A 24,739-nucleotide genomic window follows, 5' to 3' on the forward strand; every position below is an offset into this window, starting at 1 on the left:
TCAGTAAAGCCAGTTTATATGACTTAGTTGTTGATATTAACTCTGTGTGTGGTTGTACCTGACAGTTTATGGCTTTTGTTCATTGTTTATTACTGTCTCTTATCCTTTTGGCTTTGTTCTTTCTGTCACGTATAAGCACAGATATTTTACAACTATCTCCTATTAGGGACCCACGTTTTTTCTGGATATGCTTATTTCTGATAGAGTTACCACTGGGGCCCAGACTGTATCACAGAGAAGTGATTTGAAGGTCCTGATTAGGAGGAGATAGATTAGGAGGTGGTGGAGGTCTGCGGCATTTGGTAGATATTGGTTTAGTAGCAGGGCCTTGGCCACGAGGGGTGTTGAATGGTGAAGATGTCAGAGCCATTTGGGTCCCAATCTTAAGAGCTCCTTTCATGTTATCAGAATCCAGTAAAGCAAAAAGCGGGCTCAGTGGGGAGATGGGAGAGTTCTGTGTGGTCTGGGTTTGGGGTGAGGGGGGTTTACCGGGGGTGTCGGTCTGGGTCTGGGTTTGGGGGGGTGGGGGTATAATGGGGGGTTCCACTTCTCCTGTGGATTTCGACGGGGAGACCTTTTGTGATGACCTCTCTTTCTCAGCCAACTGACTGATTGTTTCTGCTGGAGCTGTTGGAGGCAGCGTTATCATTGTTGTTGATACTCCATGTTCTCTGCTGAAGGTCGAAGCTGCTGGCAGATTATTTACTGAATAGAAGAGATTAGATGTGAGACGTCTGGCTCCTGGCTTGTTCAAACAAAAACCATCTTGCTTGAAGAGTTGTCTTTTTTCCAAAGAAATATTAAAGTTGTCGATGAAGTTCACAGGTGTAGTGGCACATGTTTTTTTCAACCACTTATTAATCATCAGAAGTCTGGAAAAAACCTCATCTCCACAGAAAATCGGTGCAAAGGGTCCGCTGAGAAACACCTTGATATTGAGACCTCCAACAATATTCAGAAGACGATTGAAATCCTCCTTCAGTGTTTCTGATTTTTTCTTAGCTACGTCATCCATGGCTCCACAGTGTATAATAAGGTTTTCTAGAGACGGGCGCTTTTCTGTGATTGCAAGAATATTCTCTGAGATATCGGACACCACGTTACTGGTACCAATCGTAACTTCTGTGTTTTTCTCATTGCAGAAGTTTTTAATCCCATCCACAGCTGTGTTGCCCACTATTAGGGTTCTTGGTCTGGTGGGGTACTTTTTCTCTGGCAATTTAGGAGAAGACTGTTTAGAATGAAGGTTGTTTTCAAATCTTTTATTGGTCTCAGAAGGTGGATCATTTTCCTGGTTTTCATTCTGTAGTGGAGCAAATCTGTTTTGGAGGGGAATTCCATTATTTCCAGCTGTCTCACTCCTATCAGTTGTTGTGACAGCAGCTCGCTGTCGAAGTCTCCTTTTCCCAGGGGAAACAGGGGCATTTCTCAGTAATTCTGGCCATTCTAATTTATTTAATTGCTGAGATCTTCCAGTGAGTCGTCCACCTTAATTTTTTGGGGATGCCCCTAAAACATGCCAGGGGTTCTGCCGGTAGGTTTATTCTCAGTGTTCTGATTACCGGCTGAGTTGTTGAGCTGGCTGTCACTGTTTGGGATCACAGGCAAAGTTGAATCATCGTTGTACCCCATATTCACCTCCACATTCACTTCTAGTCAGTGGATTTTCATCTCCAAAACAGCCAATTTCTGTAAGTTTGTCAAAGTCCTCTGTGGTGAAGGGAGGCATTTTGTGCTGATTAGCTGGCATCAACTTGTCCTGCTTTCGAGTTCAATTATAAAAACATCAAAGCCCTTTAAAAAATAATAATAATAATCCTTGGGAGTCACTGGTAAGAAGTTTTTTTAGTCCAATATTTCCGTAATTTTGGCTAAGAGATCAAAAGTTAGGAGTAAAAGAATGCAAGCAAGCAGGGAGATTAGGATAAAAGCGTCTGAGCAGGCAGAGAGGCGGAAGTAGAAATGTAGTCAAACATTTCTCCCTGAGGAGGAGGTTTCTCCTTAGAACTCGTCATTACGCACCGGTTAATGAGGGAATATTCCTTAAAACCTACAGACGTCTACATTGGAGTTCAAAGCTTTCTCGCACTCTGATCGCCTTCCCCCTAGCCAAGTAGTCAGGAGAGCCTTATTCAATCACCTAAGGGCTCCTAATCAATTGGCCAGGAGAGCCTCTCTCAACCACCAAGGGGAGGGGACTCTGCCAGCAAGTTACTGATCAGTGCGCAGTCATCCCAGCCACAAAGGGAGAGGACATGGACCGAACCGTTCCCTAACTGCACACAGCTACGTCATTTAAGCTGTATGTTCTAAGGTGGAACAATCCTATAACACTCACACCCTCGGTAGAAAAGTTTTATAAATTTAAGCTTTTAATTTAATTAGTAGGACCTTTTAAATTTTATAGAAATTCAAAATGTCGAATCTGAGTATTTTGTTCTAATTTGTTTTTAGGTTTAAACCCAAGCTTGGTAAAACAAATAATGATAGCAATTATAAAATTATGCTGATTCAGGATCTCACTGTCTCTGAGAAAAATTCAGGTTCTTTCCAGATTCCAGTGCCAAGTCTCCAAGAACCTCGATGCAGAAGTCTCCCTTCCCTGTAACAGTACATTGGGGTATGAGATGAGGAAACTCCTCCAAAACTGGCTTAGCCCTTCTCCGTCGATGTCCTCAGAGGAATTCAGTCAAGGAATCCTGCCACGCAACGTCGAATTGTTGAAGAAAAATTGCATTTTCTAAGGAAAGAAAATAATGATAACTATTCAATCAGCTTTATTAATTTAGCCTTATAAGGGAGACAGGTCTTTCAGCATCAGACGTATTACTGAGCAGAGCCGAGACCAATCTGATGAGACAAAGGCTGACACTTCCTTAAATCAGCTTAGCAAAAACCCCATATAGCCTTGCACCCCCTCAATGAAGAGCAGAGGTGAGAATAAACTTAACTTTCATGCAGACATCTCGACTCCTATGTGATAAACATTTCCCCTTTAGCTTGTAAATGCAGTGGGGATGACCAATAGGAGGGAGCAGAAAGGAAGGTGGAAGCCATTGTCAGGTCAGACGGATCGTCACCTCAGAAGGACAAATTTCGTCTCACAACACCCAGGTTGACTCTGCCCCACTCCCTCCCACCTACCCACCAGTTTAGGAGGCCCCTACGTCCACCGATGCACCTAAGGCACCCAGGCCGGTGCCGGGTGCCAGAGCATGCACCAGCCCAAAACCCCGGTGATATATCCGCCCAGACCCCAGCGCCCCCAAGCCCATCCCAGACCCGCCAAGGAGCAGCCCAGCCACCAGGCCAGTAACCTATGTCGGTTGGCACAGGCTCCCCAAACATGCAGCCTCCAGATGCCGCTCCCGAGAGCCACCAAAGCCCCAACCTGGTTGGGGCCACAGCTCCCGGCGCCAGACCCCCCAGTGACCCCAGCCCAGGGACACCCCAAATGCCCGAAACCCAGACACCCCCCCGCATCCGCCACAATGCCCCACAGGACAAAGCCAAGGGTGCCCCACCCCCACTAGGTAATGGAGCTGATTAAAGGAGCCCAGAGAGACTGATCTGATGTGGAGGCAGAGGCTGTCTCAAGACTTATATAATCCAACAGAAGGTTTCTGTACTGGTTAATTTAAAGAATGTTTTTACTTTTCCAATTCATGAGGATAGTTTTCTTAGCGATACATAAATAACATATTCAACAAAGGCCCACAGAGGCAGATAAAATGTTGCAGATCTCTGTTCCAGCTCCTTATGAACTGTTACCTCATTTACTTCCATTCACACATAACAGACCATCACATGGACAGCTTCCTTCTGTGTCACAGAAGCCTTAGCCTGACTCCATCAAACAGATGCCACACTACATTGAAACTTAGTATTTGGCATTACCAAACTCTTTCATCATCAAGATGTGTTTGCATGCTAATGTATGATAAAGGCATGATTGATCAGATGAAGTTTGACTTTTAGTTGAGACTCAACTTTAAAGTCAGCTTCCGCTCTCTGAGTTTGTGACTTAAAAAAAGGATGTTCAAAAGAGAGAACACTTGTTCCAACTTCATGAAACATGCATGAGATGAGACAACTCAGTGTGTATTATTCATGCAAGAGTTAGAAAATGTTAAAAATATTTTAAACTGTGCTCTCTTTTTGATGATGATATATAGCTGATGCAGCTCTTCTCCAGCCAAATTATGAGGCACATTTAGAGAAGAGGTTTGGCGGTGATAAACCCTACCATTACATTTCTTCAGGAACTAATCAGCCATATTGTAACTAAAACTGCTTTTCCCTTAATGACATAAAGGAAATCACAAGAGACATCATGTCAAGGCACTTCACAACATAAACAGGTCCAGTTCACATTCAGAATGATATGGTTAGTTCAACCCCATACAATGCAGTCACATTGAGTTCGATAAAAGTTCTAACACAACACAGTCAAATTCAGTTCATCATAATAGTTGGTTAAAATATATTTAATTTCATTTAATTCAATTCAGTTTCCTCTCCTTCCTCATGTCCACTACCAGCTCCTTTGTCTTATTGGTGTTGAGGATGATGAGATGCAGCACATAACCATCTTATTTTATTTAATTAATTTCAAGATTTATTTAATTTGCTTAAATATTTATTTAATTTACTTAAAGATGTATTTATTTATTTCGTAATGCAGTTTCATTTTGTAAAGCTACTTTACGTATTTCACCCAGTTTTTCATTTTAAGCTCTTTTTATTTCATGTTTTTATATTCAAATGAGGGGACGGAGTTTTATCTGTGTTGCGGCGCTGGGACAGCAGGGCAGAGCTCAATTCGTAGCTGTGGCCGGCAGAAGCATGCCGCTGCCTGCCAGAAAACAGCATGCCGGAGGGAGCCCTCCCTCCCCTGGCTCCCTCCCCTGGCTCCGGCCGCCGCTGTTTTTGGGGAAGCTGTTTGTGAAATAAGTCTTTGTCGTCAGGGGCTTTGTCATAAAATGAAAAACGGGGTGAAATAAGAAAAGTAGCTTTACAAAATAAAACTGCATTAGGAAATAAATAAATAAGAAAAATCTAAGTAAAATTAAAAAAAATCTTAAATATAAAAATAAATATTTAAGTAAATTAGATAAATCTTTTTTCATGTTTTCGGCACTAGTGGCCTTTATTATTTTTTTGACAGTAGGCAGACAGGAAAGAGGGGTAGAGAGAGTGGGAGACATTTGGCACATGTCGCCAGGTCCGAGACTCGAACCCAGGACAGCCGCTTCGAGGGCTGTAGCCTCCGTATATGGTGGCACGCTTAACCCCTACACCATCAGTGCCGTGCCCGAAGTAAATAGATCTTGAAATTAGTTAAATAAAATAAGATGAAAATTTCAATTTTATTTCATGTGGATATTTATTTATTTCATGGAATATTTATTAATAATTTATCAATAGCAGTATTTATTTATTTAATTTTGAATTAAACGGCTTTTCATAGGCTGATGGTCCGCTCCTTGAGGGGAAATATGTTGATCAGCAGAATCTGAAATAGATAAGATACTGAGAATATGGAATGCTAAATAGCTAAAATAAATAAATAAATGAAACATTATGACATATATTTCATAATAATGAGCTGAGAATTTAATATGCATTCAATTATTTCACAATTCCATTGTCACATTATATATATATCTATTATTTATTAATGTAGATACTTATTTCATAATGTTTAATTTATTTATTTAATTTTGAGCACTTTAGCATTCCATATAAGAGTGGTGCGTGTAGTGCTAAATACATTTAGACAGCATTCATGAGGATGGAGACACAAAGCTCACCCCTGGGGACAATCCTTAACTGAAGGCTGCAAGTTGTAAGCTACACCCCTTATATCACATGTCTAGTGATCTTGACGGATCTCTCCATATGAGATAAAAGGACAAAATGGACAATCATGAGAGGTTCATGGTTGGTTGCTTATTGTGGAGCTTTAAAAGGAAACAGGCTGCAACTGCTCCTGATGAGTGAGTATGTGGAAACTTGTAAAATTCAAATTTCAACTTTAAAATACATATGTCACAAATTGTAATTTTGAATTCAGATTTTTTTTATTTCCAAGATAAAAAAACAAAACATTACTTGTATAAAGTCTGTTCACACAGTGTGAACAGAAAAACTGTTAAAATCAGTTTAAAGGCCCCATTTAGTGCATATTAAATGAGGTTGTTGTAACTCCATGGAGATTCTGACACTGTTTTAGTGTCACAAAAGATTGATACAGTATTTCTTTGTCTCTAACTCTTGACCCCCCTGCTGGGTCAAGCCCATCCCTGCCTGGCTGCTCCTCTCTGCCCGCAGCTCATCATTGAATAAAACATGTGAGCCACACGCTGCTGCTCTCTGCTTCTTGCAAATCTCAGCCACCTAGCCTTACCCTGCATCTCTCTCCCGCTTTTCTTTTCTTTGCTGTCCTCTCTGTTATCTCAGTAGATGTATTTCTTCTCAACTATCTCCTTCTGCTCCTCCTTCATCCTTGGTTTTCCTCCCTTTTTCTTTCTTTGTCTTCTTCCGTTCTCCATCTAATAGTTCTCCCAGGTGACCGGCACTGAGCGAAGAGCTCCCTCCTCTTTTGTACTGAAGCTGAGTGGTCGATTGCACTCCCAATGCTCTTCAGGCGACAACTCCTCCCTCCCCTCCCTCCAGTTTGCACGGTAGAGGCAGAAGAAGTGTGTAAGATCATACTATTGTCTGCTTACCACCACACCGGCACTTAAGGATGAGCTTACACAAAGACAGTAAGCAAGCAGAGACGAAAGACTGTGCTGGAGAGTGGGAAGAGAAAATAGGTAGCTTTCCTTGAAAACATTTTGTGTCCCACCCTGAATGATGGTACCCAAAGGGAGAGGCATGCCACTGACAGTAGCAGCTCTCCAGATGGTAATCAGGGTGAAGCCAAGCTCTCTGTCCTTGTTATAGCAACACATGGAGGTCTGTTTCATTTGGCAATACATCAATGGACGATTCTGGGAATATTCGCAGCCTGAGCCGGGAGCAAGGTAAGATGAGCGAGCAGCCGGCGTTCTCACCTAACTTGCATGCTGCTTTGGAGAAGTGGGCCAGCTCAGGATGGGGAGTTCATCATGTTCATCAGGAGTGACAGAATATAAGTGAGTCCAGCTCAGCTTAATGGGCATGTGTCACTTTGCAATTTTCTTAACTCATTTATGTCTTAGTTTTTAATCAAACAAATGTCCATGAATTTTGCTCTTATAGCAGGTATATATCAAAATGTTCTGCTGGAAGTTCTGAACTCTGGGATTAAATGTCCACTATAAGTCTTCAAACTGGCAATTTTCAGATGCTTCCAAAGACATCCCAAACATTGTTTTAAAGCTATTCACCTGTAAGGCAGAGAAACACTTGCCTCCTGCTGTTCAGTCTGAAACAGAACTGCAAACAAGAAAAAAAAAAAAAAAACAGAAAAAGAAAGAAAGAATCATATTAGAAGAAACAACAGGGCAAAATTATGTTATTTATCTTTATACCTCCACAACAGAGCTATCCAGCTCATCCTCCCGCTCTCCTCGGTCTTCCCTCTGATTCTCTAAAGCATTCCCCCAAGCCCCCATAACCATAGAGGGAGGTGTTCCTGTTGGATCACCTTGGCTCACAGAAGCAGAGCTGTTGGTAAAAGGGCTGCAAAGGGCAATAATCAGACATAAAGCCATGGTTTGGAGCTATAATGTCCTCTCCACGCTGGTCTGTGCAGGTTCGCAGCATGTTCACTCACTTTTACATATTTACAACTCATTGAACTTTTCTTTTCTCAAACTGGCCTGGCTCACCAGTTTGACAGCTTCATTCTATCATTTAGTGCACTATTGAAATGTAATCTGATGGAGAAATACATTTCATTTAACAACATGCCAACCACACATTTTTTTATACTTATTACAACAGCTGAAAATGAAAAAAATCTGAATAACTCAAACATTTTGCTGTGATTTTTAAATTACTCGTTTTCAGTTACAACCATTAGTGTTATGATCTCATTTGTTTCTCTGTTTTTACTATTTCCCTGTTGTTTGTGTTACTATATCAGTTCATCCCTTATTTTTTCTGCTCCATTTCTTGTGCATTCTAGTGTATTCTTTGCACATCTTGATGGATTCCTGTTAATATTCTGTTCTCTGGGTTTCTTTGTGTTTCTGCTCTGCTCTGGTATAGTTTATTAGTCTCCCTCTCTCAGCTCCCTGCTTTCACTCTTCCTCAGCTGTTTCTCATGATCCTCTGATTATTCACAAGGTGGCATTGTCATTTTCCACTTTTCCCTCAGTATATAAGATCTCTTCTTCTCATTGTACTCTGCTGAATCCTCCTGTTTACATGCCTGTATTGCCTGTGACTCTCTCTGTAGTTGTACCTGTGACTCTGCCCTTGTCCTGCTTTTCCTCGTGTCTCTTGTAAGTCCTCTGTTTTCTGTTGTTAATAGTTTGTTCATCCAACATCATGGGTTCTGCTCCACAACCACACTACTTAACAATGAGGAGTTGTCTGTTGCAGGTCTGAACTATAAAAAATAGCATTGTGCCTGTTGGCTTGTCTTTAATGGTGCGTTCAGAACGACTGCAATTCCAGCGAATTTTTCACCTCATTCGTGTGCTGTCACTCCCTTGACATTTCGCCAGCAATTCGCGTGGCCAATGGCTGACTCGTTCCACTCCCTTCACTGCATCATTAAATTGGTGGAGCTTCTATCTGGTACTTGGCAGTTTAACTCAACATGGTGGACCTGGATTTTATGGAGTGCTTTATTTATGGAAAGTCAAACAACGCCGCTGTTGTCGACATCTCTTGGTTCACCAGATTCTCCAGAGACGGAACCAGTGTGGAGAGTACCACCACCTACTCCAGGAGCAGCGTCTGGATGACAGTCGCTTTCAGCTGGACTTCCGTCTATTCAGGATCCAGTTTGAGGACCTGCTGCTCTGTGTTGGGGGAGGAATCAGCCTCCGGGACACCAACTACAGGTGCTGTATCCCCCCTCCAGAATGCCTGTCCATCTGTCTTCAGTGAGTAAATAAATCTCAGCTCAATAGAAAGCTGTGTGTGAAGGCCACATGTGTGCTTCACAACTTCATTCATGCCTCATTAACAAGTCCTTTTCAGGACTAAATTTCAACCTCTTTTTTCAAAGCCACCCACAAACCTCTCAGAGCAAACTTTCCATCATCCTATGTGTACATGAATGTTTCTGTCTTTTTTATATATGTGATGTTTGCGGATTGTACATATTGTTCTCCCTCATTTCTTTGCAGGAGCTACACTGACTGACTTGCAACGTGAATAGACTGAATAATTCAGATTTTTCAACTCCAGCGAAATTTGCTTCAAGTCCATCACGGGTTTCGCTTCGCTCTCGCTTTGCTCTATTTGCCCTAATCGTTCCGCTCACATCGCGTCCTTTGCATCGCTTCACTCCTGAACCCACCTCTACATAGGGTTAACATTTAAAATCACTCGCTCTTTATGTGTAATTCGTGGTCAATCTGAACGCACCATTACACGTGTTTTTGTAAGATGAGTTCTAAGTGGCATTTAAAACCCTGCAGATATATACACTCTTGTCATTAAGTCATTTAATGATGAAACCAGCCTGCTTCCTGGGAGAAAACTTTCCTCCAACTACTGTTTGTCAGACTAAAGATGAAGAAACCAACATCTCTAATTTTCAAATTTTCAAATTCAAATTCAACAACACTTTATTCATCCCGAAGGGAAATTAAATGTTGTTGTAGCTCATATACAGGTTTCTTCAAAGAGCCGTCGTAGATGCTGTTGGCTGTGGGCATGAAGGATCTCCTGTAGCGCTCTGTCTTTGTAGGGCCTCTGCTCCTCCCCTTCTGGTTGGTTCTGGTTTGTCTGCAGCTGCAACGCATTCTCCTAATGAGCTCATGGGCTTCTTAAGGTAGCTGCTGATACAGACCTTTGCTGGAACATAACCTCAGTTATGTGGACTCCTGTCTGTCTGCCTATCCGTCTGCCTGCCTGCCTGCCTGCCTGCCTGCCTGCCTGTCTGCCTGTCTGCCTGTCGACCTGCCTATCTGCCTACCTGCCTGCTAACATCTGGTAATACTCTCTCCTAAGGACTGCACTGTAAATATTCTCATCACCAGTACTCTCTCTCTCTCTCCTTGGATTCCTGGGTTTACCTCCTCCTCCTCTGGCTTCTGGACAACTCCAACTCAAGATTCCTTAAACAAAGTCTACAGTAGAAATAAACCTCATTTACCATCTTATCCTGTGTGCTGAGTCTGTTTCATCCTCTGGTTTTGTTCTAATTCGACTATCTAAGCAATTCATGATAGTATGTTCCAGCCATCTAACATGTCGAAGAACAATTCAGATGATGAACAGACTTCCTTAAAGGAATGCCTACAATCTACTGAAACCATGCTTCAACAGCTACTGCAACAACAAAGGACTACGGATTCTCATCTCACAGAACTTGGTGGTATGGTTCATGCTTTAAGCGAAATCATAACCAAACTCTCACCTGCCTCTTCCAATCCTCCAGCTCGTTTAGAGAATCCTCAGCCACCCACAATTCTATCTTCTGGGATCCGAGAGCCTGACTTCCGTCCGTCTGAACTGTTTGATGGTAATCCTAATAACTTTGGTGGTTTTTCTCTCCAGTGTGAATTAGCATTTATTCGTTCCCCCTCCCTTTTCCCTACTTCTGCCTCCAAGATTACTTATATTGTTACCTCGCTAAAGGGATCTGCTCTGCGCTGGGCGCACGCCTATTTGGCATCTAACCCTGTTGAGTCTCTTAGTTATGCCATTTGTTTCAGTCATTTCAAGAGAGTCTTCGATCAACCACTCCAGCAGGAGGCAGCGGCTAAGAAGATACTCACCCTCAAACAGGGAAGGAGAGCGTTGGCTGAGTTCGCCATCGACTTCCGGGTGGCAGCGCAGGAGGTGGGTTGGGATGAAGCGGCACTCAAGGGTATTTTTGTTAATTCCCTTGCAGATCAAGTAAAGGACCAGTTGGTTTTGAGAGATGAACCCGAAAGACTGGATGAATTAATCAACCTATCGTTCCGCATTGACAACCGTCTAAGAGAGAGACCAACAGAAAGGAACTACAATTCACAGTGGCAGCTCTCTCTGGCGCCTCGAACCACTTTCCTCGACGCACCCACTTCCTCTTCAGAGGGATCTGCGGAACCGGAGCCGATGCAGATTGGTCACACTCGACTCTCCCCAGAGGAACGACAACGCCGCTTTGAGGGTGGTCTTTGCCTATATTGTGGACAAGGAGGACATTTTATCACAAGATGCCCCAAGAAGGGAAAAGAGAGGGCTCGTCAATAGGTCAGGGGACTTTGATGAGCATATCCCATTCTTCCCCTGTCTCTTGTCTGTGTTTTCCGGTCACTATTATTGTTGGCCAAGAGAAGTTTCCTGTTGACGTTTTTATTGATTCTGGTGCTGAACAGAATCTTATTTCCTCGGATCTGGTTGATAAACTTCAAATACCCTCTCAGCCTCTCAACAATTCCCTTTCTGTCACTGGCATCACTGGTCAAACCATGTCTCAAGTGAGATTTAAAGTGCCTCAGCTTCACATCATCACCTCTGGTAACCATCATGAATGGGGTGAGTTTTTTGTTGTCTCTTCCATCTCTCCACAATTAGTTTTGGGGTTTCCCTGGTTGCAGAAACATAATCCCGTTATTAATTGGGTGGAGGGCAGAGTAGAGAGATGGAGTAATTTCTGTCTCCAGAACTGCTTAAAGACTGCTGTCTCTCACTCTATCAAACAACTCAAACCTTCTGAGCCTGTTGATCTGTCCAAAGTTCCACCTGAATACCACAATCTCGCACCTGTGTTTAGCAAACAAGGGGCTCTTTCTTTACCTCTGTATCGCCCCTATGACTGCCCTATTGATCTCCTCCCAGGCACTCCGCTACCATCCAGCAGACTCTTTAAACTCTCCGGACCCGAGAGAAGGGTCATGAAAGAGTACATTGAGGATTCTTTAGCATCTGGGATCATTCCTCCGTCTACCTCCCCTGTTGGCGCCGGATTCTTCTTCGTGGGTAAGAAGGATGGCACATTAAGACCTTGTATTGATTATAGAGGATTGAATCAAATCACTATTAAAAATAAATACCCACTACCACTTATTGATTCCATACATGAACAATTACATTCTGCCAAGATCTTCACTAAACTCGACCTGCGCAATGCTTACCATTTGGTACGGATCCAAGAGGGTGATGAGTGGAAAACAGCTTTCAAAACCCCCCTAGGACATTTTGAGTATTTGGTTATGCCTTTCGGGTTGACTAATGCACCCGCTGTTTTCCAGGCTCTTATTAATGATGTTCTTCGTGACTTTCTCAACCTCTTTGTTTTCGTTCACCTGGATGACATTTTGATTTTTTCCCAGGACATAGAACAACATCGCCAGCATGTCAGAACAGTTCTCCAGAGGCTTTTTGAGAATCAACTCTTTGTTAAAGCCGAAAAGTGCGAATTCAGTGTCACATCTGTGTCTTTTTTGGGTTTTATTTTTGAGGCAGGCAGGTACAGAACTGATCCTGAGAAAACCAAGGCAGTGGCAGAGTGGCCTACTCCAACTGATCGCAGGCAACTTCAAAGGTTCTTGGGATTTGCAAATTTTTATAGGAGGTTTATAAGGAACTACAGTCAGGTCACTGCACCTCTCACTTAACTCACCTCCTCTCTGAAAACGTTCCATTGGACTCCTGAGGCAGAAAGGGCATTTGGGGAATTAAAGACTCTATTTTCTTCAGCACCCATATTGACCCATCCTGATCCATGTGCACAATTTATTGTAGAGGTTGATGCTTCTGACATTGGAGTAGGGGCTATTCTATCTCAACGGTCTCCTCTGGATGATAAGGTCCATCCATGTGCCTATTTTTCTCGTCGCTTGTCTCCAGCAGAGCAAAATTATGATGTGGGCAACCGTGAACTGTTAGCCATCAAGTTGGCGCTTGAGGAATGGCGGTATTGGTTAGAGGGTACTGAAGTCCCTTTTCTCATTTGGACTGATCATAAGAACCTCTCCTACATTCAAAATGCCAAGAGACTTAACCCCAGACAAGCCCGTTGGTCTCTGTTTTTTGCTCATTTTCATTTTTCTATCTCCTACAGACCCGGTTCCAAGAACATTAAGCCTGACGCTCTCTCTCGCCAGTTCTCTCATTCTGACCAACTCAAGACTGAAGCTTCCATCCTACCGGATTCTTGTATTGTGGGCGCCCTCACCTGGGCCATTGAAAAGGACATCAGGGAGGCACAGAGGTCCGAACCTGACCCAGGTACTGGCCCAGTGGGCAAGCTGTTCGTTCCCAACTCTGTCGTCAATAAAGTTCTGGATTGGGTGCACAACAATAAATTGACTTGTCATCCCGGGGTGACTCGTATGATCACATTTACCAAAAGGTTTTTCTGGTGGCCGACTATGAACCTCAACATTAAAGATTTTGTTGCAGCTTGTCCCACATGTGCTCGAAACAAGAACACTAATCAACCCCCTGCTGGTCTTCTTCAACCTCTGCCCACCCCTAGCCGCCCCTGGTCCCACATTTCCGTTGATTTCATCACTGGTCTCCCGCCATCTGACGGTAACACAGTCATCCTTACTGTTGTTGACAGATTCTCTAAAACAGCCCATTTTGTTCCTTTACCCAAGCTTCCGTCTGCATTGGAGACTGCCCAACTCCTGGTTCTCCACGTTTTCCGCATCCATGGCATACCTTTGGACATTGTTTCTGACCGAGGCCCGCAGTTCATCTCGCAAGTTTGGAAGGAGTTTTGCAAAGCTCTTGGTGCCTCCGTAAGTCTTTTGTCTGGATACCACCCCCAATCTAATGGACAGACAGAAAGATGCAAACAGGAACTTGAAGTCGCCTTGAGGTGCGTAATAAATGACAACCCCTCTTCTTGGTGCAAACATCTCACATGGATCGAATATGCTCACAACACACATACTTCCTCTGCTACTGGTTTGTCCCCCTTTGAGGCTTCACTGGGCTATCTACCCCCGCTGTTTCCCAGTGTTGAATCTGACATCCTGGTCCCCTCTGTTCAGCATTATGTTTCCAGGTGTCGTAGGATCTGGCAACAGACTAGGAGGACCCTCCTACGCACCCTGGAACAAAATAAGAGGTTCGCTAACCGTCACCGTTCTGCTGCACCTGTCTACCGCATCAATAAGAGAGTCTGACTTTCCACCAGGAATATTAAATTAAAAGATACTTCTAGAAAGTTGGCCCCCCATTTCATTGGCCCTTTTCTCATCGAGAGGATCATCAACCCATCTGTGGTGAGACTCAAACTACCATCTTCCATGCACATTAACCCCTACTTTCCATGTTTCCCAGATCAAGCCAGTCTCTGAAAGCCCCCTGAGTCCTCCCACCAAGCCCCCTCCTCCTGCTCAACTCATTGATGACCACCCTGCATATACGGTCAATCGTATCCTGGATGTTCGGCGTAGGGGGCGTGGTTTTCAATATCTTGTGGATTGGGCAGGACCTGAAGAGAGAACCTGGGTTCCCCGTTCTCACATCCTGGACACTGCTCTCATCACGTCCTTTTACAAACGCCATCCTGAAAAGCGTTCTGGATTGCCTGGAGGCAATCGTCGAGGGGAGGGTACTGTAGGATCTCTGCTCCTCCCCTTCTGGTTGGTTCTGGCAGCTCATTGTCTGCAGCTGCAACGCATTCTCCTAATGAACTCATGGGCTTCTTAAGGTAGCTGCTGATACAGACCTTTTCTGGAATATAACCTCAGTTATGTGGACTCCTGTCTGTCTGCCTATTCGTCTGCCTGCCTGTCGACCTGCCTATCTGCCTACCTGCCTGCCAACATCTGGTAATACTCTCTCCTAAGGACTGCACTGTAAATATTCTCATCACCAGTACTCTCTCTCTCTCTCCTTGGATTCCTGGGTTTACCTCCTCCTCCTCTGGCTTCTGGACAACTCCAACTCAAGATTCCTTAAACAAAGTCTACAGTAGAAATAAACCTCATTTACCATCTTATCCTGTGTGTTGAGTCTGTTTCATCCTCTGGTTTTGTTCTAATTCGACTATCTAAGCAATTCATGATAGTCTTACAGCAGATCTGAAGAAGCCTCTGACTGAAGACACTTTGTTGTTGTTCGACAGTCTCATGAAGAGGATGCCCAGGGTTCTCCACAATTTTCTTCATTTTATGAAGAATCCTTCTTTGTACAATGATCTCCAGAGGTTCCAGAGGAGTCCTCAGAACAGAATCAGCCTTCTTTATCAGGTTGTTTGGCTTTTTTAATTAATGATATGAAATGGTTATTGACATCCTGGTTTAATAGTCAGTGTCTATTTCATTTCACCGTAAAATAATTTAATAAATAATGATGCAACATTGGTCCTGATGATGATGGTTTACTTTCTAAACAGATATGTTTTTCTCGTGACTCTAGAGATAATCCTAACGCCAGACAAACTGAATGTAATTATGCTTGTCTTTAACATCACCAAAGTGCAAAGATCAGCAACATTGTTAAACACAAAAATAAACTAGGTTATAGAATATGAGGACGCATGAACATAGCAATAAGACTAAGACTGATTAGCCAACAAGTAAAAGACAACAACAGCGAGCATATGTGCTTTAACTTAATATGACCTCCAATCAAACAGCTATTTTTGCGTAGTATGTTTTCACACTATGTAAAAGACCTAAAGCAGGCTGATTTGGTTCTATTTTGGCTTTTTGAAGATCTTTAAAAGGGGTTTTTTTAGATTGCAGCAGATTGTAATTTTTCTTTCAGTTCAGTACCTGACCAATTTTAAATTGAAATATTCCCTATTTTGTATATAGATCTATGTTTTAGGATATACTGTCGGTGTGATCATTTCCACCAGATGTGTAAAGATAAACATAAACTAGGACCTTTAGGCCTAAGCTCCTTGTAGCCTGTCATGAACGAACATCAGATGTGTTCTGATTTCTGTCAACATTTGTTTACTATCTATCTATATTCTGTCTATACTATTAAGTTTCCCTTTTTTATATTTATATATTGTATGTAAATCTGGAATTGTTATTTTGGGCATATTTAATTGATAGTGGTAGGAGCTGAACAATAGAGGCACAGGATGTGGGGTAGTTTATGTTTTAGGAATTTTCATTTTCAATACAGAGCATGACAGAAGGACATCAGTCAGGTCTACACATCAATGCTGTTATCAATTTTCGTCTATGTTTTTCTTGTTTTCTGAATTGTCATGGCAGTTGTGATGGAAATTCTTGCAGTAAGCATTCCACAGTGTATGACCCAAAGTCCGGATTTTTCTCTTCTTGTGAGTCAACTTCTCTCCACTTTGATAAGAAAATTCCACAACACAGTGCTCCCTTCAATAGTGGCCGCCCTGGGCAACCGCCTACATGATTATGCTCAGAGCCAGCCTGCTCCTGCACAAAAAATAACTCGTCACTATATTTTCTGCAAAGAGAAATTACATATTGGCTTAACCCAGATGTGACCTGTTTTTGTGTGCAGTAATGCAAATGTGTGTGTGTGTGTGTGTATGTGTGTATACTGCAACATGTCGTGCAAATTAGATCTTGGGTCAGAGGGCAGAAGTGCCAGAGGGCCACCTCCAAATAGAAACAATGCAGAATTTTACTGACAAACCTTTTATGCCGTTTTGTTAACTTTTCAATTTGAAGAGATGATTACACCCTGGATACTGTAAGTTATGTGAATCGTAAGCATCTCCTCATGTGCTTCAGACTTTAGTTCCTGCAAATTATGTACTTTAAGTCATTAGTTTTGCTTTGACACTTAAAATCAGTTCTATTAAAGAATTAAATGTATGTCTGTCAAGGTGTCAAAATCAAGATTACATAATGAACATCCTGATCTTCAGAAGTGGATTGAAACATTGAACACTTAAGATGATTACTACATAAAGGCCAAACTGCTTCTTATTTATGCATTTTACCATTATTCCTTTTAGAAATAATGTTTTGTGGAAACTTTTTATTGGAAGAAAGCCGGACCGCATTCCCTTTATCCTGCAATTGCTTTGTTTCCAAGGATGGCGGCTGTTGCTTCTTGTCAACATCCTGTTTAAGCACTGGTTTTGTCTCTCTAGCTTTAGTCAAATTGAATTGTCACCACAACTTGAAACCCCAGCCATTTGAAGTCATCTTTGACTTGTAATTTTAAGAGTATTCAATGACTTCTGGAGGTCGACTGAAAAAGAAGGTTAATGCAAGATGCACCAAAGAGTATTTGCGTAATGGGTATGGATTCTTTGGACCCAAAAATGTAGTTGACACATAGAATGAAGTGTTTAACAACCTTTATTGTTAAACTAATATGCCAGCTCTGGATACAGGATCACAGGTGCCATGCACTGATCTGAAGCAGAGAGATATGATAAACACTCTCTTGTTCAGATTGGGATTGACCAACCTGTCAGGGTTATTTCAGATGAAAAGAAAAACCCAGGCTAGATCTGTCAGCAGATGATCCTCAAGGGCTTGAAAGAGTGACTGAACTCAGCTTGTTAAAACATCTCATCATACAGTAACCGGGGAAGCATAGTCCAGGTTCAGCTTACATTGGGTACACTGTTTGACAGGTTCACAAATCCTGCAGGAAGGGACAGTCAGAAGTCAGCTGAGGGTATGAATAATCAAGTAGAGGGCAGAAAAAGTGCAGGGGATCAGACGGCAGAAACAGGGTCGTGATCTCTGTGATTTGTCTTGACTTGAAAAAACGGGATTTAGTCTCCATGACACTTCACATAATCTGGCACCTGTGCTGTGGTTGGAAGGGCTTTTATCCTGGAGAACACAGGTGGAGATACTTAGACAGGCACAGGTAAGCATGGTTAAGTGATGAAGGTAGTCATGGGTTAGGAGTGCAGTGAAATTTGGAAAACAATCTGTTAGGTATTATTAAGTCAACTCAGAGGCAAGAACGATACAGTCAGTTTTACTTGCAGCAAGGGTAGCTCACTTTGCAGTGCAGACTACCAAGTTTTGACACCCTATCTCTTTATTTGTATGCACAGTTCAACAGACAGTTCAGACAGGGTGTGTGTGTGTGTGTGAGGCTTAAAAGAGGCTGGTTCCCACGGGATGCGATTCAGCCTTGTGTGTGTGTGTGTACAAATAGATAACGATGATCCCACACACGGGAGGGCTGCATACCAGAGCATGATACAAAGCGGAGTGCAGCTGCACTACAGCACACAATTTTTACATGAGTGATAAGTTTTCGCACCCATCCAACAGTCCCTCCTTTTTATCACGAGTAAAAACATTTAATATAAAAACAAATAAGAAAAAAAAATACTCTGTATGAGCAGAAACCCACGTACGGTAAATAGATTATATTTTGTGGGAAATACTCATACGGCCCAGCCGCCCCCGGCGACCATTAAAAGTTAAATGTTGATTAATACTTGAAAACATAAAAATAAAAGAATAATACTTGAAAACATAAAAATAAAAGAATAATACTTAATGAAAACAGTGAAACATAATAAAGGAATTTAAAAATCTGCCCTGTTTATGTCATCATTGTACTTTTTCTCATTTCACTTAAACAACTTCTTTCGATTTTCTGCTGTAAGGTCATTTTATGAAATACAATGTATGAGTACACTCAAGCTTTCGATGTGATTTATTTACAACATGTCATCATAATCGTCCCCTTCATTTTCGTGCATTTCTACCTGGTTCAGTGTTGCATATGCCACCGTGACTGACTGAGTTACTATTTTTTGTACCATGCATTTGCAACATGGGATAATACATATTGACAGGAGACACAGAAGGCCCATGCATGCTATTACTGCAACTAGGAGAACCTTAAACAGATTTATCCATCCCCCTGTGAGCATCCAATCTAACCAAGAAGAGTTAGGATCTGGGTGGTCATATGCCATGACATTTTGCAGATTCCTTAGGTTGTTTAATGCTCCCGTTATGTTTGCAAAGTGTATATTATCTGGGATATAGGTGCAATGGGTGTTATTCAATAGAACACAAATGCCCCTAGTTGATGCTGTTAGAATATCCAAAGCCATGCGGTTCTGAATTACCATGGCTCGCATAGCGCTCATTTCTGTGTTTTGACCCTCTTCTACTATTATGGAGTTATTTAGAAACAGTCCAAATCGATAACTTAAAGTTTCCACGCGCAGCATTAATTTGCCCACACCCAACCAGGGTAGGAGAGATAATAATGTTTTATCATCTTTAGGCCAAAGTTTAAATTCATCAGGACATTTGTTCCCCAAATGGGGTCATGTGGTTTAACATCTATTTCCCTTTTTGACCTCCTATGTGTTATAACTATAGTCTGCTTACTAAGTACCACAGTGTGATCTGAAGTAAAAACTGGGGCACATATACCATACCAGCTGGGTGGAAGTACATAATAAGCATTATTACCGCATAACCATGCCACTCGTATCCAGTATGTGCCATTTTGCATGAAGGTTGTAATCTGAAATGTTGTTTTACAATTTGTACTTGTACCCAAGTAAGTAGAGTTGTTCCCTTTGTTTTTGTTGTAACACTGGGCATGCTGCTTTATGTCCTTTAAATATGCATTGAAAGGGGAGACTTTTTCTCCTTCTGTAATATTGAAAGCACTCCAGAAATTGGGACAGGTACAATTATGAGGGTTGCACGTATAATTTAAACTCTGGTTTGCTGCTGGAAACTGACCTGGTAAGATAAATTGATCGCGACGTGCATATCCAAGGGCTCTAAAGGAGGAGGCGCAATTTGGGATGGGAGTGCACGGGCATTATGGAACACACATAACAATCAGTTTTATTTTGAGTTTTAGTTGTATCGAACACGTAACAGTACCAGTAATTTTGCAGAAATGGGTGTGCATCATGTCCTTCTGTCAGCTGTCTGAGATGGGTCCCGTTTGTTGTCCACCTTTTCTGCGGTGTCCTCTCTCCTGGGTCCTGTAGTGATAGAATAATAAGTACTGCTGCCAGTATAAAGCTCAGGCTTATCAGTCCTGTCCACATGTTACAGAGAGCCATTTTATAATTGGGCACAGATCAGCTGTTTTCTTCACCGGTTTGAGACACTGGGCCCTATGGGTCCTTTATAGCCGGGCTTCCTCTGCTACCCCGTGGATTGATCTGGCTCCTGTAATGGCAAAACTGGCTTACAGTGGCTTTTATGGATCCAGGAAGGCCTCTCTGCTATTTTCAGAGCTGTGGGCATTGTCAGGAGTACTTGAAACGGCCCTTTCCACCGAGGAGTGCTCCAATCTTTCCTGTGGAGTGTCTTAATCAGGACCAGGTCTCCAGGCCTCAGGTCGTTCTGTGGGTTAGGAGCAGAAATTATCGGCAGACCACTGGACATTTGTTTTTCTTTTGTCTGCAACATTTTATTCATCCACTCAGCTAATGAAGTTTCCTGTTGTGCTTTCTCTATTTCATTCATGTCAGAGGGCAGAGGGAACGGTCTGCCATGTACTACAGGTCCTTCTCAAAAAATTAGCATATTGTGATAAAGTTCATTATTTTCTATAATGTAATTATGAAAATTTAACATTCATATATTTTAAATTCATTGCACACTAACTGAAATATTTCAGGTCTTTCATTGTCTTAATACGGATGATTTTGGCATACAGCTCATGAAAACCCAAAATTCCTATCTCACAAAATTAGCATATTTCATCCGACCAATAAAAGAAAAGTGTTTTTAATACAAACAACGTCAACCTTCAAATAATCATGTACAGTTATGCACTCAATACTTGGTCAAGAATCCTTTTGCAGAAATGACTGCTTCAATGCGGCGTGGCATGGAGGCAATCAGCCTGTGGCACTGCTGAGGTCTTATGGAGGCCCAGGATGCTTCGATAGCGGCCTTTAGCTCATCCAGAGTGTTGGGTCTTGAGTCTCTCAACGTTCTCTTCACAATATCCCACAGATTCTCTATGGGGTTCAGGTCAGGAGAGTTGGCAGGCCAATTGAGCACAGTGATACCATGGTCAGTAAACCATTTACCAGTGGTTTTGGCACTGTGAGCAGGTGCCAGGTCGTGCTGAAAAACGAAATCTTCATCTCCATAAAGCTTTTCAGCAGATGGAAGCATGAAGTGCTCCAAAATCTCCTGATAGCTAGCTGCATTGACCCTGCCCTTGATAAAACACAGTGGACCAACACCAGCAGCTGACACGGCACCCCAGACCATCACTGACTGTGGGTACTTGACACTGGACTTCTGGCATTTTGGCATTTCCTTCTCCCCAGTCTTCCTCCAGACTCTGGCACTTTGATTTCCGAATGACATGCAGAATTTGCTTTCATCCGAAAAAAGTACTTTGGACCACTGAGCAACAGTCCAGTGCTGCTTCTCTGTAGCCCATGTCTGGGGAATGCGGCACCTGTAGCCCATTTCCTGCACACGCCTGTGCACGGTGGCTCTGGATGTTTCTACTCCAGATTCAGTTCACTGCTTCCGCAGGTCCCCCAAGGTCTGGAATCGGCCCTTCTCCACAATCTTCCTCAGGGTCCGGTCACCTCTTCTCGTTGTGCAGCGTTTTCTGCCACACTTTTTCTTTCCCACAGACTTCCCACTGAGGTGCCTTGATACAGCACTCTGGGAACAGCCTATTTGTTCAGAAATTTCTTTCTGTGTCTTACCCTCTTGCTTGAGGGTGTCAATAGTGGCCTTCTGGACAGCAGTCAGGTCGGCAGTCTTACCCATGATTGGGGTTTTGAGTGATGAACCAGGCTGGGAGTTTTAAAGGCCTCAGGAATCTTTTGCAGGTGTTTAGAGTTAACTCGTTGATTCAGATGATTAGGTTCATAGCTCGTTTAGAGACCCTTTTAATAATATGCTAATTTTGTGAGATAGGAATTTTGAGTTTTCATGAGCTGTATGCCAAAATCATCTGTATTAAGACAATAAAAGACTTGAAATATTTCAGTTAGTGTGCAATGAATCTAAAATATATGAATGTTAAATTTTCATCATGACATTATGGAAAATAATGAACTTTATCACAATATGCTAATTTATTGAGAAGGACCTGTATTTCAAATGGAGTGAGGCCAGTTTGATTTGGAGTTATTCTCATCCATAGTTTGACCAGAGATAGACAGTCTGGTAAGGCTAATGTAACTGTGGTTTGCAGTAAGTTCTTTAAGCTAATAAATGCTTTCCCCCCCCTCTTCTTTCCAAATAGTTTTATCCCTTAATGTCATGTGTGTTCCATAAATAATAGATTGTAATGGTTGCACTATGGCTGCATAGTCGGGCAGCCACTCTCTACAGAAATTACAAAGTCCTATAAAGGACATCATTTGCTGCTTTGTTTTTGGTTTCGGGGCTCCCTGTATGGCTGTTTTTCTGCTATTCAGCAGGGAGCGTCCGTTCTGTGACAGTGTGTGACCTAGTATAGGTGTATTTTTTCCTTTAAACTGAAAACCAAACAAATGCTGTGACTCTTCATGCAGTGGTACTGTGAAGAAAGCATTGCTAAGATCTACTACTGAGAAATACTTTTTATCTGGGGTCAGTGAATGCAGCAATGTGTGGGGATTTGAAACATCAAGAGCTGCATGCTCTACACGTAGCTTCAGGGGCTTCTCTTAATATTCCTGATTTCAGCATGTCCTGTATTACTGGCTTAATATCTTCAGCTTCTGGCTTTAAGGGGCCTAATGGCCTTTTTCCAGATATTAGTTTAACCTTGTATGGTAGGAACCCCTTTATTAGCCCTACATCAGTTGATGATTGTGACCATAGTTCAGATGGGACAGCAGCTAGGGCAGGGTGCATGTTGCTCTCTTTGCTCTCAACTAAGCCCTGTATTTGTCCCTCTGCCTCATCTAAATGTGTCCTTGGATGAACTTTGACTGTCCACCCTAGAGTGAACTTCCAGATTTCTGTATTAGGATCTACTTTCGACAGTGTCAGTGCTGTTCCTGCAGAGGTTTAAAGCCTCTGTTTTTCCTAATACTTATTCTTTTTTATCATATTTTATTTTATTGGGGACTTTATTTTATCTTTTTTTTATAAAGTAAGTCCTTATTACATTTAAAAATGAGATCACTATTTTAGGTAGTTGCTATTATTTTAAGTAATGCTTGGTTTAGTTCTTATTAAAAATAAAAAATAAAAACTCACTCACTGATGTACACAAAAAATGAAGGGCATATTATATCTTATAATCTTAGTTTGTCTTACCCAGTTTTATAGATACACCGTACAGTTTCAGTCAGCTTTGTATTTAGTTCAAGTAACTAAAGTTTGTTTCAATTAACTCAAGTTTTCTCTATTTCAGTCCAGTCCAGTAATTCTGTTAAGGTTCATTTCATCTTGTGTTAAGTTTGAGTCTAATTCGATCATTTTGAACCTGACTGGAAAAAGTCTGAACATTTATTTCACAAAAACATTTGGCCACATGAAAGTTTAAATACCCTGTTTGTAAAAGAATTGTGAAAAATTGAAGACGGGTCTATGAACTTTTTTATGGTTATCAGTATTTTCAATACAGGTAGAACCTTTGCTATCTTTATATGATTTTTCGGAAAAAATTCTGAAAACCTTATTAAGATATAGGTTTGGCAATCATCATCAGAAGATCAGACCTTTATTAGCGCTTTTAAGGTCCCTCAAAGATGCATTACAATTAAATCAGTCATTCCCATTCACACACATTCACACACTACTTACTTACTTCTCTGTCAGAGTAATTTTATTTGCAAAGATTTGAACATAATTTGACTTCTATTATTCTTAAAATGCACGTCGTATCCTCATAACTCCTTTTGTTTCCACTAGGTATGTTTTGAACACTTCAATTCTTTTTTTTTTTATTCACCAAGAATCAATAAGGTGGTCTTAGTGGGGTCCACCTTAAAGGTGTTATCTGTTGGGTGTCATGTTATCATTGTCAGGTCAGTGAGGTTCATAAGTCAGTCAGAACCTTGGTCATTTGGTCTGTGCACATAATATTTCATAGATCCAGCCTATGATCAGTCAGCAAAACTTCCACCTGTAAGAGAAAAATTGATTGTTAATGAATGAGCTGCATTTCCTAGGAACACTGTCTTCCTCCTGGATGAGCATCACCTGTTGAAAAACTTTCATCATTGTTTGTTTCACATATTCACTCAGATCTTTATATTATACCAGTAGGTGAAGTTGTTAGTATCTCATGTAGACTGACATATACTGTTGCATTTGGAGAGGATCTCAGATTAAATAAACATAGTTAGAGCTTCAATCCAGGTAAATTTTATGTCTGCAGACTTTAGCCAATTTCTCTCTTTTTTTTTTTTTTTTACATAAAGAGCAAGATTCAAAACATTTTCAAAAGGCAGATTGTGGCAGAATGTAGACAAAACTGCTTATTGATTGACAAAATAACATTCAAGCACACAATCACCATATTAAAAGGCTCTACTTCTAGAGAATCACTAAACTTCTGGGGCCCACTTTTGGCCCGCGGACCTTGAGTTTGACACATGCAGGGTAGAGTTACAATCTTCATCTCTCAGCAGAGACAGGCTTCTGCCTTTTGTGCAGATGTTTTATCTTTGTTTTCAGGCAGCTGCATCTCTTTGTGAAGGTCGTTTCACAGAGCTGAAATTTAACTTCTCTCAAAGAGGAGAGAATCAAGAATGCACACAATCTGAGCCAAATATGGAATTATTTCCCTGTTAAAT

General features: G+C 41.8%; 1 protein-coding gene across 2 annotated transcripts in view; it reads left to right on the forward strand.

Moving 5' to 3' along the window:
• The window catches only part of plch2a (phospholipase C, eta 2a), a 245,439-nt gene that overhangs the window by 93,886 nt on the left and 126,814 nt on the right, over window positions 1-24,739 (forward strand). Inside the window, exon 1 of one of the 2 annotated variants that reach the window (XM_047361955.1) lies at window positions 6,249-7,031. The exons of the other annotated variant lie outside the window; for it this stretch is intronic. Coding sequence (XP_047217911.1) covers window positions 6,989-7,031 — 43 coding nt within the window. The 5' untranslated portion in view covers window positions 6,249-6,988. Of the gene's footprint in view, window positions 1-6,248; window positions 7,032-24,739 lie in introns of those variants that run through there. 2 annotated transcript variants of the gene reach the window in all.

The sequence above is a fragment of the Girardinichthys multiradiatus genome, chromosome 1 (genome assembly GCF_021462225.1).
Source record: "Girardinichthys multiradiatus isolate DD_20200921_A chromosome 1, DD_fGirMul_XY1, whole genome shotgun sequence".
In the NCBI taxonomy this organism is placed as follows: Eukaryota; Metazoa; Chordata; class Actinopteri; order Cyprinodontiformes; family Goodeidae; genus Girardinichthys; species Girardinichthys multiradiatus.